The sequence below is a fragment of the Pteropus vampyrus genome, unplaced genomic scaffold, assembly GCF_000151845.1.
Source record: "Pteropus vampyrus isolate Shadow unplaced genomic scaffold, Pvam_2.0 Scaffold102, whole genome shotgun sequence".
In the NCBI taxonomy this organism is placed as follows: Eukaryota; Metazoa; Chordata; class Mammalia; order Chiroptera; family Pteropodidae; genus Pteropus; species Pteropus vampyrus.
In genome coordinates, this window is record NW_011888883.1 from 2,861,025 (window position 1) to 2,876,612 (window position 15,588).

Consider the following 15,588-nt stretch of genomic DNA (forward strand, 5'->3'; position numbering starts at 1 on the left):
ATATATTCTATTATGCGATTACCACCCAAAGTCCATTTTCCTTCAGCTACCATGTATTTGATCCCCTTTACTCACTTCACCGCCCCCAACCCCCATATATTTGACCCCCTTTACCCTGTCTACCTCTCTTCTCTTCCCCCACCCCCTACTCTCTGGTAGTCCATTGTCCATGTATGTCCCCGTGTCTCTGTTCGTCCTGTTCATTTGTTGCTTTTAGGTTTATATCACACATCTAAGTGATATCATGTGACTTTCTACTTTTTCAGTCTGGCTTGTTTTTCTTAGCATGATTTTCTCACGGTCCATAATTGGCAGTGTTTCATCTTTTCTTATGGCTGAGTAATATTCCATTGTATATATGTGCCACAGCTTCTGTACTTATTCTTAAGACATGTTTATTATAACTACCTTTTTATAATATCGCTTACTACATCTAGAAGTCCCCAGATTACCATTATAGTGAATCTGACAACTTGTGCTTTTTCTACACGTTACTGTGAAGTTTTTGTATTTAGAGGCATGAATTGCTTATAGGAGACATTTATTGGATTTTCTGGTAAGAGTAATTGCCAGCAGTATTCCCAGATGGCTAATGCTAACATTGTACACCATAGTTAGCTTGTTTATCAATAGAAACCTTCAGGTATGTATGCTTTCGTGAAGAGAAAAGAGTGGTGAGACAATGGGGAGTGGTTCTTTCGTATATGTATATAATTTATGTTCTGTGTATGCATGTGTTTGAAGGAAATTTTTGTGATAAAGTCAGATTAAGTTCCTTTTGAAGAAATATTTTTAACATATATACCTTAGTAGGTCATGTTTTTGATATAAATAAGAAAATCTCTCATAATGATGTAAGATTTTACTTAGAGTAAATGACTTAAATGTGGACACAACAGTATAGTGATTAAGCTGGAGTTCTGGAGTGAGCCTTGCCTGAATTTAAATTGCGAATCTGTTATTTGGTAGCATTGTGAACTTAGGTCAGTTATTTAACCTTTCTGTCTTACTTTTCTTGTCCATAAAGCGGCTAATACAGTACCTGATTCACAGGAGTATTGTGAGTTAATACATGGAACACTTTAGGATAGCACTATCAACATCGTATAATCAAATACATAAATGTTTGTTATTATTTAAATGAATTATTACTTTTGCTATATGTTCACATGATTAACTGATTTCCTTAACAAGTATTAAGTTTTGGTGAACTTTTTTAAAGAAAAATCTTATGTGAAGCAGTTTGTACTGATTTAATCTTTATTGATTAAACAGAATTTTGATAAATTTTAGCTTATTTTGTTATGAATGGATGCTGAGCTCATATGCTAACAAAACAAAGTGAATCATTCTCATTTTCCTCCCATCTGTGTTACCTTTGGCACTTTTTGAGGAGCATTGTTGTCTTGATTTCTTATTGAGGGCAGTAGTAGACTAGATGGCAGAGTATGAGTTTTGTGGTCATTAAGAATTGGGTTTGGATCCCAGTCCTGCCTCATCTCTGGTGATCCTCTGATTGTTGAGATCCCTGAACTTTGGTTGTACTCTTTTAAACATAGGTGGTGATGAAAATTCTTCTCTGTCAGGATTGTTGTAAGGATTAAATGAGATGATGTATGTAAAGTGTTTTGCAAATACAATTTGGTCAGAGTCAGAAGGCCTTGCTTTTCTATGAGGTACCCTAAATAGTTTATGAGCTTAATCTGGGTGCAGATTTTATGATTTCTTCAAAGTATGAATTTAACTTTTTAGGGAATTATCCAGTTATCATTTGTGTTCACTTATTAACAATGGCCATTTTGTTTTCTGTAAATAGGAAAAAAATTAAAATAAGATTAGGAATTTGTTTAATGATTGTTCATAATTTTGATTAATGTTATGGATTCTGAAAACTGTACTAAAGGTACACTGTAGTTCTAGTGTACAAATGTTATGGATTCTGAAAACTGTACTAAAGGTACACTGTAGTTCTAGTGTACAAATTAACTGTATTAACTAATGGTCCTTTTTGAATTAAATTTTTTAAATCAGATTCTAGGAAGGAAAGAGATACTAAGCCTATTAACTGTTTATATATTTCTTCATGCCAGAACTTCTGTGTTCTCATTTTCTTCTTTTTCTCTTAAATCAAAATTTTAGTTTTGTTAAATGCTGTGAAAATTTCGGATAGTAATAGATCTACATAACACTTCTCTGAATCAAGTAGTTTTAAATACATAAATTAATATTTGATCCTCATAACCACCATTATGATGGAGAACATGTTATCAATAAGGAAACTGAAGCATAGAGGTTAAATCAAAGTCAGAGTCAAAGCCAGCATGTGGCAGAGCCAAGATCTGAACCCAGTCTAGCAACAGAGCCTATGTGCCTATGTGCCTAACCCTGACTACCATCTTGCAAATCCTTTTTACATTCTTGATTGTAAAGTAAAAAAAAAAAAAAAAAAAAAAAAAATTGCTACATGAAAAGATTCTGATACCATAAAAATCTGAGTATGCAGTCTTTGGAAGCTAAATCTGTATAGGTAATTTTTGATTATTTTGTCTATTTTGGTGGTTAGTATTCTAAAATACATTATACTTAACTAATTCTCAAAATATCGCGTTGGGTGTAATTGATTTTATATTTTTTATTATTTAGGTCAACTTAAATTTTATTTCTTCTAGTCTGTCCATGTAAAATTAGGTTTAAATTTTAAATAATGTTATTGAAACATATATATATACAGAAGTGCAGTTATGTGTTTGGGTTGTTGAAGTTTCACAAACCGAACACATCTTAAATGCAAGCAGAACTCAAATCAAGAAGTAACATTACCAGCATTATTCAGCAGAAGTAGCATTTCCTCTACTGAGCTTACTTATTCTCTAATTTGCTGAGCATAGTTTTTGTTGTTACCTGAGACATAGTTATAATAGCTGTTTTTAATATCACTGCTATCATTCAATATCTGGGTTCCCTCCAGTGTTAGTCTATATTGCTTTTTCTTATCACATAGGTTTGATTAGTTCACAGTTGACAGCAAGAATCCAACATTGCATTGAAAACTGTAATTATATACTATCATTGTTAAATTTTTGGCCTGCGTTCTTTCCATTGTCCCCTTGTGGCTTCTAGCAATGACGTTTTTTAAAAAATGGATATTTTACACGATATTTGGTGTCTTTTACAGGTCATCTTCTCTACATTCATTTTCATCCAAGTCATTCCGGGATTTCTTAGAAGAAAAAAAATCTATTACTGGCCATAATTCAGGAGATCATATCAAAAAAGTTTGTTTTAAAGGAATTGAGAATTCCCAGGCTCCAAAAGTTGTAAGGTAATAAAATAAACTTACACATTTTCTACTGTAAAATGTTTTATGGTGGTTTTATGTTCTGAAGTGGTCTTTAAATTTTTATAAGGCAGATTTTTATACATTCTTTTACATTCAAAATTAACATGTCTTTTATAAGTTTTATTTTGGTATAATTGGCTTACAATAAACTGTATATTTAAAGTAAACAATTTGAAGTTTTGGCATACACATACACCTGTTAAACCATCATCACCAGCCACCTTCGACAGTGAATATAACTGTTATTCTCAGAAGTTCTCTTGGTAATCCCTGCCTCCCTTTCTCATCCTACTCCCTCTGCCACTACTAACCTGCTTCAGTCAGTATAGACTAGCTTGTCTATTCCAGAGTTTCATATCAATAGATTCATTCTGTATGTAATTTTTTAAATAATCTGTTTTTTTGACTCAGCACATATTGAGATTGGTCCAAGTTGTTATGTGTATCAATAGTTCACTCCATTTTATTGCTGAGTAGTTTTTCACTATGGATATGAAACAGTCTGTATACATCTGTTGCTGGACCTTTGAGTGTTTCTAGTTGTTTCTTTAGCTATTTTTGATACTGATTTTTAAAGTCCAATGTTTTTAAAAGAAGTTTATATCGTAAATGCATACATGTACCTTTAGTGTTGTTAAACTTTGACAGTAAAAATGATGTTTATGTCTAACTACATTTGAGTGCCACTTGTACACATACATACCACATATGTTTTGTATCTATTACATACATAATGATAATCAAATGTTTTAAAATAGTCATATATACATCTCTTATTAGAGTTGTCTATTCCAGGCAAATATTTTTAATTAGAAAAAATTCAGTTATCTGTTATCTTCTGTAATGACTCTACATCTTTTGTATTATTAAAAACTGAATATAATACAGTCTTTTTTGACGTAAGAAAAAGTTTTTTTTTTAAAGTTGTATCATGAGTGATGGCCTGTAGTGATGTCCATGTTTTTAAATAGAAAGGTATGTAACTTCCTTATTTTCCTACTGTGAGACACACAAATCTGCTTCTGTTTGTATTCATCTTATCCTCCTCTTTTGTTTTGCAATAGAAGAGTTACCCTTCCCATCTAAGGCTAATATTTATACTTCTGCTTGTATCTTAACCCTTTTCCACTTCAGAAGCCTTAAAACTAATAATTATCCCTGTCTTTTCTTGTGGATATTTAACCTTTTCCTTTTACGTAGATTTTTCCCATCTGGTTTTGAATATGCTCAGGTCTCTGTCTTCTGGGATAAGATAATCAATTCCTTACTCAACCCCACACTTTTTTCTAGCAATTGTTCTCTCATTACCAATCACCTACTCCCTTCACAGCCAGATTTCTCAAAAGAGCTGGCAGCTCCTACTCACTTCATAATCTATTTTGGCTTCCAGTCTCATTACTAAACTGAAACAATTTAGGCTAAGTTCACCAGTGACCTTCATATTGCCAACACCATGGACTTTCTATATGACTTGTACTCAGGTCATCTTCTCATTTCATTCTATATTATTTCTACACTGTCTGTTCCATGAGCTATGTTCAATTATTACCTGTACACTAGAGACTCAAAGTTTATATTGCCTGCCCACATCTATTATCTGAGCTTCAGACTTAGTTATCCAACTGCTTTCATTCTATTTGAATGTTAGAAATACCCTAAACTTTATGTCCAAAACCAAACTTAATGTTTTTTTCTTATACCTCTCTCATAAAAGCAAAATCTGAAACAAAAATACAGGTGATATATTGAAGAGCTCATTCTTCCTGATTTTTCTTACTCGATAAGTGGCATTTGCAAATCTTTGGCATGTCCATCTTCCTTACCAATGTCCAGTCTATCATCAGGACATTCCAGTTTTATCTCAAATATTTCTCAAATCCATATATTAAATTTAATCTCCACTCCCGTCACCTTCATTCAGGCTACTGTGATCTTTTACCTAGGCTACCTGAGTAAGCCTCCTAACCGGTCCTGCCATGGCCTTTCTTCTTTTCTTTCAGTACATTAAGGCAGTGTATTCTTTTTCAAGCACAGATTTTACTGCTCTTAGGATAAAAGCTAGAATTCTTATATGGCCTTCAATGCCTACCTAGTCTGGCTCCTGCCAACCTTTTGATGATCATCTTTTAACATGATTTCTGTATTCCAGCCATCTTGGCCTTCTCTTGGTTTCTCAGATACAATTTACTTCTTCCCACCTATATACCCTTTGACTAGTTGACTCTGATTCTTCTTTCAGTTTCCATTCAGCCATATTCTTTGGCGAAGTTTGACTTCCCTTTCAGGGTCTGTTTCCTGTTATATGATCTCAATGCACTTCTCACTCATCACACTTCTCACTCTTCAGTTTTCACAGTTATACTTAATATTAGTGTGATTCTTTGTTTAATGGTTTCTGTTACAAGTATTTTAATGTCTGTGTATTCAGCTATGTGTTCAGTGAGAGCAAAGAAGATTGATCTCTTTGCTCTTCACCAATGCTTAAAATGTTTCTTAGCATCTAGTAGGTGCTCAGTCAGCATTTAGTGAATGACGGGATAAATAAATGAAATAAAATTGTAGCTCTCTCTCAAGTAACATTTGTTTCTGATATAGCAAATTTATGCCTTAAGTGTATAAACTTTAAGTTATAAACAAGTTCATTTTTGTAAATTTTAAATATTTTAAATACTAACAATATATATTAAAATATCTTATTTTGGATATTTTTATTTGTCATGGAACTCTTAATATTAAGGATCTGTGGTTTCATAGTTGATCACTAGAGTGTGCTATAACATCAGGGCACTTAATTATGAAAAGTAGGGTATGCCGTTATAGTGCTTTGGAAATTTTAGTTAAAGGAATATGTGATAGTATCATTCTGTCCTTACCTTGGCTGTTTGGTAAGTGGAAGTTAATGTTTTAAATAGCTGTGTGTTATCTGATCACTGAGAAAGAAAACAGCTTGAGTTTCATTTTTTAATTTCATCAAAACTATGTAATCATAAGTTTTTTTAAAAAGGAAATAATAAAACATAACGGATGAAGTAGAATATTAATTCACTAAATTATGGGACACCTGATATATGTACAACAATCTGTTGGCCTCTCAGGTATATAGAAGTATATAATCCACAGGCCCATCATTAAATGTATTTGATATCTAGTTGGTAAGTCTAAATATGCATACATGGAAATTAAATGACAGAACAAGAATGAAATTATAATACAATATAACAGTATTAAAGAAATTACAGAGTAATATATGATTAGGTGCCAGATGAGTGGCTCAGAGAAGGACAAAATTATGGCTAGAGTTGTAAGGAAAACTTCATTGAGGAAGAAAGGCTTGAGTATTAGTTCATAAACATTTCAAATTCAATTCCAAATATTCCATCATTATCCTTATGGTCATATAAATAATACTAGAAAAAATATTGATCTATTTCATTGCCACAAGCTTTTGAACATAGGACGGGATTTTTAAATGGAGAGGAGAAAGGACAGTGTAAACAGAGGAAATAGTGGGAATTAAGCAAGAAGACAGGAATGCTTATGGTTCTTTAGGGAATTGGGGAGGGGGAGTGGCAGGGATTGGGGGGCTTATCTCAGGAAGTTCTACCAATCACACATTCTTGTTTTAATTGTAGAAAATGTAATTTTTTTCCCCCAAGGCTAAGGAAATCCAAGAATAACAATGTTATTTGGGAGGTTGGTTAAATGTAGAAAAGAGGGATTTATGCAATTTCTATTTGTTTATTGTTACTTATGGGTTCTTTTTCATTTTAAAGTGTTTTATTTTTATTTTACAATTACAGTTGATGTGCAGTATTATTTTGTATATATTTTATATCATTAAAACATTTTTTAAAAATCTTTTTCATAAGTAACTCTTTATATAATTCTGAGCAGAAAATGTGGTCTTGTGTTTCTAATTAGTGAGAAAAACTAATTGTCAGTCAAAATCACTATATCAGCTCTAATCTTATATAAAAATCTTGGTAGTTAAGCTAATAACAAATTTTTTAAAAAGTCACTTGTATGAGCAAAAAAGTAATTTATTCCTCTTAAAGTCTAAATTCAGCATGATTAATATCCTTCAGTTGAAAGTATTTGAAAGATTTTAGCTAGCCTACATAAATTTTATACCAATTGTCTATTGAGATGTCTATTTCTGTGTTGCAGATACCTTAAGCTTAATAATGCTATATTTTCTGAGAGCTTAGAATGTTTTTTATACTTGTTTAATAATAGTTCCATTTTGTTTAGCAATTTTGCTTCATTCTGAGATGAAATTTTGACAGACTTCAAGTTGTTTGGATAAATTTGTAATTAATGAAATTATCCATTGAAAAGTCATTAGTGGAAAGAATTCTAGGATTATAATTCTATGATCAGATTTGAGTTTCAGTCTAACACTTAGAATAACCCTTGCATGTGGACCTTTCTGAATATGTTTCATCGCACATGAAATGAGAACAGTGATTCCTATCTCATAGGTTTATTAAGGCTTAATCAGATAATATATATGATAGTACTTTATAAATTATAAAATGTTACATAGTTACACGTAAGCTCTGATCGCTTAACTTTGATTTAACAAGGCATATATAAGATACTTTAGTCCTAATATTTAATTCTGTTAGCCAGTGATATACCATTTTTTAAGACAGAGCTTATAGCTTAACATTTAAATACTGATTGGTTCGACATTATTTTTGAATTTCTTTGAAAGTGTCAAAACACGTTAGCCGATCTCCAGACATCAGGATGATTTTTGAGCACCACTTCAATCATTATCTGTTTTTGTTTTGCGTTATGCTTTTATGCCCCAGAAGGCCTTAGACTGACTTTAGGACCTTTCAAGGAACTTAACCAAGACTCTGTTTAAGGTAGTTATCTATTCCAACAGAATGTAGAATTTTTCCATTTATTTTATAGTCATCTTAATCTAGATTCTCATCACCTCATAACATGTTTTTCCCAAAGCTTTCTAGTTCATCTCTTTGGCTTAAATTTTCTCATGGTCATCTTTTATTTTATCCTGGAGACTTCTCTTATTTTGGATGTCATAGGTCAGGAATGCAGCATAGAACTTCCTTAAAACTAAGAACCCTGTAACTATACCTATTTTCATTTCCATTTGTATTTCACTGCTTACATTTGGAGAAAAAAATTACTAGTAATTCAAAGGAATAAGGAACTTTTTAGGAAAATACTCTGCTTTTATTTTATCCCATATTTAAAATTCTTTGGTTTTCTGCCTCAGTTATTTATTCTCTAATTACTTTTTCACAACAGCTATGTTCCAGGTGTTCTGCCAGACACTGAGATACAAAGATGAATGAAACACAGCCCTGTACCTTGAGAGACTACTGTTAAGACAGACTTGTAAACAATAAGAGCACAGCATATGAAGCTCTGTAATAGTAACTGAAGTGCAGTAGGAGCAGAGAGAAGGTGATATTTGAGCCAGTTTTTAAAGAATGAGAAGACATTTGTAATGGAATATATTCTACACTAAGGGGAATACTAGAAATAAATGAAGCTTTGTGATAACTGAAAAGACTGTAGACTCTGAGTCAAAATAGCCTGGATTTGAGTTCTGTGTCTGCCATTTACCCAATTTGTGAATCAGGCAAATTATACTCTGAGTCTCTGTTTCCTAATCAATATAAGGGAAATTAAATACTTCCTTCACAGAGTATTGCAAAGATTAAATGAGATACTGTATATAAAAATACTCACTGTAAATTTGCCCACACGTCAGGTCTAAACATTTTAGCTTTCACTGTTTCATTTTAACTTTATTTCCCTTTTAATCTCTTCCATACTTTTAATTCACTCATTCTGTTTATTGAAAAGAACAGCCTACCTTTATTTGAGCCACCAGCATCTTTCACCATTTCTATATTTGTACAACCAAAACTCTTATCTCAATGTCACTCTCCTCATTTTAATGTCATTTCCTCAGTGAAGCCAACATCATATACTCCCTTCTCTATTATTTTAATTTCTTCTGCAAATCCATAGTAGTTTGTACATGTTGGTGTAGATATCAATTATAGTACACTAACGTTGTTTTATCATTGCTTAAATACATTTTAAAATCTCTCCTACCAGAGTTTTTTGAGGAGAAGGGACTTAGTTTTAATTAGCCTAGTTTTCGACACCATGGTGCTGCCATATTTCTAATAAATGTACATAAATGAATCAGGAAGTCATTATTTTAGGCACTATTTGTTCACACTCTGACTTTGTTGTTAAACCTGTCTAGGCCTACGTTTGCTCATTGTCAAAAGACAACATCGGATTAATCGACGTAATCTCTAGGTACCTTTCTAACTCTAAAATTCCATACTTAGACCAGTCTCTATAATACCTTTGCTGATTTTCCCCCTTACAGGAATGCTTCCTACTCTCCTCATCCTCTTTTATTGACTTCTCCGTGAGGTCCTTTCAAATGACCAAATCTTTTTGATTTTTATAGTCTTTATAGTTAGTAGACCTCAGTTTCTTAGTGTCTTAGTGTCATTTTTGTTGTACTATATGTCATTTTATATGTTATTTCCTCATCTAGTTTGAGTTCTTGGAAGTCAGAGATCATGTTTTATATTTCTGTTTTATCTGTAATCCCTAGCTTGTCAAAACTACTATATTGTAGTCACTCACAAAATTTGGCAGCTAATTATCTGGTTTCTATATACAGTGAATCCTCACTTAATGTCATCAACAGGTTTTGCAACTTTAAGCAAAGTGAATATAATGAAACCAATTTTACGGTAGGCTAATTTATAAAAATAAAAGTTCCTGTGGCATTTCATCAACATAACTAAACGACATTGAACAAAAGGATGTTACTCTAGGACCTCCTATATTTTGAAACAGTGTTAATTTGTCACTTTTAGTCATAAAATATTAATGTAAAACATTCTTTGCAAAGTTGTATTTCTTAATATATGTTTGATTACAATAAATGGCTATATGATATTATTTAAAAAAGAAACCATTCTCACAAGCAAGATGTTCCCCTATGGTAAATAATACCAAGATTTTATAAGACCTCTAATTTTTTTTCTTTGCTTATAATTTTAAAGGTAAGTCTGACTGCACACATTAATTTGTCTCCTGAGTTAAGGGGTTGCAATTCCTCCTCTGTCTTTCTATTAATAAGCTGTTTAACTGATGTTACTGGAAGCTTTAATTTTCAGTTTTGGCATTTGTTTTGCAGATGCTCTACTCATGGTATCCCAGGACCAGAAGGCAACCATATTTCAGATCTGCCACTTCTAGACAGTCACAAGTAAGGTTAATTGGCTTTGGGACCTCCAAAGGTATTCTTTTGCTTAGCACTGAAAAGAATATTAAGAAATTGGGAATAGTATGATATTGAATAGAATGTATTATTTGAATACTTTATGCTGCACAGTTTGAGTTATCTTTCTGTTGTCACATTGCTCTTGCTCCATCTCACTTTTTGATGTTTTCCAAAATTTTCTCTACGGCACTGGTCCAAATGAAATATTAGTTCTTTTCTATTTCTCACCTCATCATTCTGTAAATGGAATGCAAAAGCTTCCAGACCCCTTATGTCGTAAGTCACTGGGAAAAAATGTAACACTGTTAAAGAGGAGGTTTTATGTGCAAAAATTCGAGAAGATGAATAAGAACTCATTATTACTATTCTTTCAGTCCCTGGCTGTCTTCTTCATTGACTGCTCCTTCTGTGGTAGCCCCAGTCACTTTTGCGTCTATTGTAGAAGAAGAACTACAACAGGAAGCAGCACTTATCAGAAGTCGAGAAAAACCCTTGGCTTTGATTCAGGTAAAGAACATGCCTTAGGGAAGAATTACACTACATTCTATCCTTAGGTCTTAAGAAAATTATGTTCGTTTGCTTTGTGTAGGTGCATATATTTATCACATTAAAATGTGAATGCAATGTAAAACTAAACAGACATTCATCAATTTAAATATTAATTGCAGTATTCAGGATAACTAATTTAGAACTAATAAATTGTGATAAAGCTAATATTTTTAGTACTGATGATGCTTTGAACTGTTTTAAGAGACCAGAAGAGAACTTGGCATTATTTAGCACTCTACACTGCCTCAGAATTTCAGTAAGAATCATTAAGAGTTCTTAGGTTGTAAGCAGCAGACCCCAACTCTAGCTTACTTAAGGAAAAGAGAATTTATTGAGGGGTATTAAGATTCTACAGACTAAGCTGAAAGACTAGAGAGCCCTAGCTGCCCTAGAGAGTTTAGAAGCCAGTGTTAGAAAACTTGTACAATAACAAAGTATCTCACAGAGTGAAACTATTGGAATGAATGAACTCCAATAACTGCTTTCAGTTTGTTTTTTTTTCTACTCAAGATTAAAATTCAAGGAAAGGCAGGTATCTGATTATTCTAGCTCAGGTTTCAGGCCTTCAGCCCTCTTCTTGCCAATAGGATAGCAGGATACCTAATTTAATTTCACTGTATTATACCCATAGAAAATGGTAGTTCCACAAAAGGAAATTGGAAAGCTGATATAATCTTTAGTTTATAATTAAAGAATAAAGCAAATCTTTTTTTTTTTCTTCCCTCCTTTCAGATTGAGGAGCATGCAATACAAGATTTATTGGTTTTCTATGAGGCATTCGGCAACCCTGATGAGTTTATCATTGTTGAAAGGACACCTCAGGGACCACTGGCAGTACCTATGTGGAATAAGCATGGATGCTAGTTTGCTGTGGAATTAAGATGCATTTTTCATAAATCATGATTATTATAAAGAAAAGCTGTGGAAAAGAGTTCTTACAAATTTGGTAACATCATTCTAGATAGAATAAGAAAGATCTAATTTCTTTACTGCAGTTTAAGCATATATTTGTATGATTAAAAAGAAATCCCTTAGAATTGTGATTTTAGTAATTTTATGTAAAAATGTGAGAGGAAAAACTAGGTTAAGTTTAAATAGAATCATTTCTTCTGAATTGTCTTAAAAGGAAAACATGAGTGATTGAAGTGTATAATTTTAGAGTGATGCATTAAAAATAACTTCCCATTAGAGAATTTGGGATAATTTAGGTTTTTGCCAAATGTCTGTTGTCACTTTTTTTTAATATGACATTGATGAGCTTAAAGTATGAGCGTTAGCCATTATTTCTGACCCATTAATGGCCAAAGTTTTGTGTTTACTACAGTAGTTATGTCTCCATTCTTGTCATTTTTTTCATCAGGCTATGAACGTTCTAGTCTTTTTAAAGCTTGAACTGCTCAAATGCCATATTATTTTAGTTTGGATAGCACATTCTCTATTTTGCATTAAACTATGGAGTTTAACAGTAGAAAGGAAATATGAACACTTCTGACGAGCTTAGTTCAAGATAATAGTTCCTTTGTAAGATTTGGAGTCAGTGTGGGTTGTTTCTTGGTGGGGAGGGGAGATCTTATAAAAGCCTAATTGGGAGAGAATCAATTTCTCAAAGAGTTAAAATTTTGTAAAATAAATGCTTAATTATACATTATGAGAATTAAATAATTTGGAAGAAGATTGATTACCTTATTTACAATGTTATGTAATCAGAAATTCTCTGAGCCAGGTTATATAGACAAACATTGTTTTCTTTATAGTATGTTTGATTTTTGAGTAACCACTCAATATTTTAAAAACAAATGTTAAATCTGTGTTCCAGTATCTAGACAGATTGGGAAGGTTTGTTTTAGTTTCTGGGACATAAGCCTAGGGTAACATACAGGAAATTTACTGCTATAATTCAGTTGATGGAAATACAGCTGGAACTAACTCAGCACTTGAAGTTTAGCTCTACTCGAAAGCAGCAAACTTATAAGCAAATGTCAATAAAAATTAATATTGATCACTGCTAATGTGTGTTTGATATCTTGTACTATATTAGCATCTATTATAGAAGGAATTACTAATTGTTCTTCCCGATGTCATATATGACAGTCAGTATTTAAGTTAATGCTTTATACTTCTTTGACTACTTAAAAGGGGTTTTTTTCTAAAATACACTGTGAAAAGTTTAATATTATGTGTTTGAGTAAATTGAGAAGAAATGAATTTTATGTTTTATTGATATTACAGTAGAGGCCTTATGAAGTAATTGATTTATTTTATTTGAAGCTTCAATTCTTACATGTATATTGTCATCTTTAGTATATAAAGATGCTATGAAGTGATGATTTTCATGGTGTACTTCATGCCATTTGGGAAGCACCCTAACGGGCCTTTTTTGGATGGGATGTAAAAGAAAGACAAGGGCCGACCAAATCTGTGGGGCGTTAGGCCTTTACAAACCTCAATCAGAGCAGTTGCATTTTATGACCTGTTTTATAGTGAGATATTATATAAAATTTCATTTGGAAAAAAAATTATTTTGCTCGTAAAATGAAAGATAAGCACGCTATAAACTATAATTCATAAACAATTCCATGAAGATTGCAACTTGATACATTGCCACCGAAAAGCCCAGGAATGTGATGGCTTTTTTCCCCCTAATAATAACATTATTCTGCCAGCAATTATTCATCTTTAATCCTATGACTTCAAGAAAGACTTAATAGAATTGAAGAAAATATAGAAATGGGCAATTTAAAGGATCAATGGGATGCCAGAGTTTTTAAGATTAAGCAAACAATCAGAACTCTTTAGCCTGGAAAGGTGATGGGAGGTAGAGAATTGAGAGTAGGGGTTGTGGTGTTAGAGCAGAATACACTTAAAATATGCAAAACCAAGAGGTCTGTCAGATAAAGGCAAATTTGTTGACTAAATACAAGATTCAGGACTACTCTGAAAGTTCTGAAGAGGTGGCTTTTAAAATAAATTTAAAGACAATCCTACTTTACATAGGAACAACAACAGATAGTTGAGAAAGATATTGCTAGTTAACATCTAGGTTGGTTCTGTAACTCTCGGAGGCTGGGGTGTATATGTTTGTTCATGATTAAGGGGGCTGATAGCTGTTTCATAAAATTTTAGATCTAAAAAAGCCTTTATAGATTATGCATATTCACCTTCTTTTATAAGTTGAAGAAAATGACCTTCAGAGAAAGTGACTAATGAGAATGATGTCTTCTGTCGTTTCTCTGGTTCGCCTATGACTACACTGACTGCCTCTTAGAAATTGCTAATTGTCTACAGCAATTTAGCCAAGACTAAGAAAATATTAAAAAGCACTTAGTAAAAATAAGTGTAACTCAGAAGCTTCTAGAATTGGCAATATAAGAGATATTTTTTAGAAAAAACTAGAACAACCTTCCACCAAGGAACTGAGGACAAGTAATGTAAGATATTTGCAGTAATGCTTGTGGATATATTTTTGCTTGAAATGATGCTCAGTTGTGCTAGATACCAAAACAATTGTGACCTTTCATTACACACATGACCATCAAACTATATCCTACCCTTATATATTTTATTTTCTTATATGTCTCTCCTTGGCTGCTTGGCTGGCATTTCATTTGTGTCAAAACTGAATTCTGGCCGCCCGCAAACTCTCTAATCTTTTTTATTTCCTTATCTCTTAATCTGTCATTCTCCCAAATCATTTAGGCTGAACTTTTGGATTCTTCTTTGTCCCTTTTCCTATTTTGCCCCTATATTTATATCAATTCTTTCTCTGCAATATCTTTAATCTTTTCCATTCCATTCTTATTACCACAATTATGTTTTATGTTCTTAATTCTTTTCAAAAGTTCTGAACCCTTTTGGGCTCAGACCCTTTTATACTAAAAAAATTATTGAGGACCTCAAAGAGGTTTTTTATATGGATTGCATCTATCCACATTTAATTAATTCAAAATTAGAACTTTAAAAATTCAATTCATATTAAAATTATAAACCATTACATGTTAACATAAATAACATTTTTAATGAAAATGTAACTATTTTACAAAACAATTAGCAAGAGTGGTTTTTTTTGTACTTTTATACTTAAAAATATATCTCAACTTTTCAGTTTTAAATCTTTACTACCTTATTTAATAGAAGACACATGTCATATAGTATCTGGAAACTTGAAAAATTGAGATTGAAAAGGGCAAATAACATGTCATGAAAAAAATTTTTTGATCTCACCACCTAACTCCTGAAAGGTTGAGAAAACGGTTGAGAATCACTGCTTTAGTCCCTTAACTGCTACTATCCCTTTCTGTCTCCCTTATCCAATCCATTAAACTTACTACCTCCCAAACTAATACTCCAAAGCAAATGGTTTGTCTTTTTCCTGATCCGCACAATTAAATTACTGTATCTA

General features: G+C 32.3%; 1 protein-coding gene across 2 annotated transcripts in view; it reads left to right on the forward strand.

Moving 5' to 3' along the window:
- Positions 1-13,360, forward strand: part of IBTK (inhibitor of Bruton tyrosine kinase) — a 77,775-nt gene extending 64,415 nt beyond the window's left edge. Inside the window, exons 26-29 of one of the 2 annotated variants that reach the window (XM_023533443.1) lie at positions 3,176-3,322; positions 10,554-10,625; positions 11,015-11,147; positions 11,922-13,198. In XM_023533443.1, the coding sequence (XP_023389211.1) occupies positions 3,176-3,322; positions 10,554-10,625; positions 11,015-11,147; positions 11,922-12,053 (484 nt within the window). In that variant the 3' untranslated portion in view covers positions 12,054-13,198. Of the gene's footprint in view, positions 1-3,175; positions 3,323-10,553; positions 10,626-11,014; positions 11,148-11,921 lie in introns of both variants that reach the window. The other variant, XM_011364899.2, reaches the window with a different exon arrangement.
- The last annotated feature ends 2,228 nt before the right edge of the window (positions 13,361-15,588 follow it).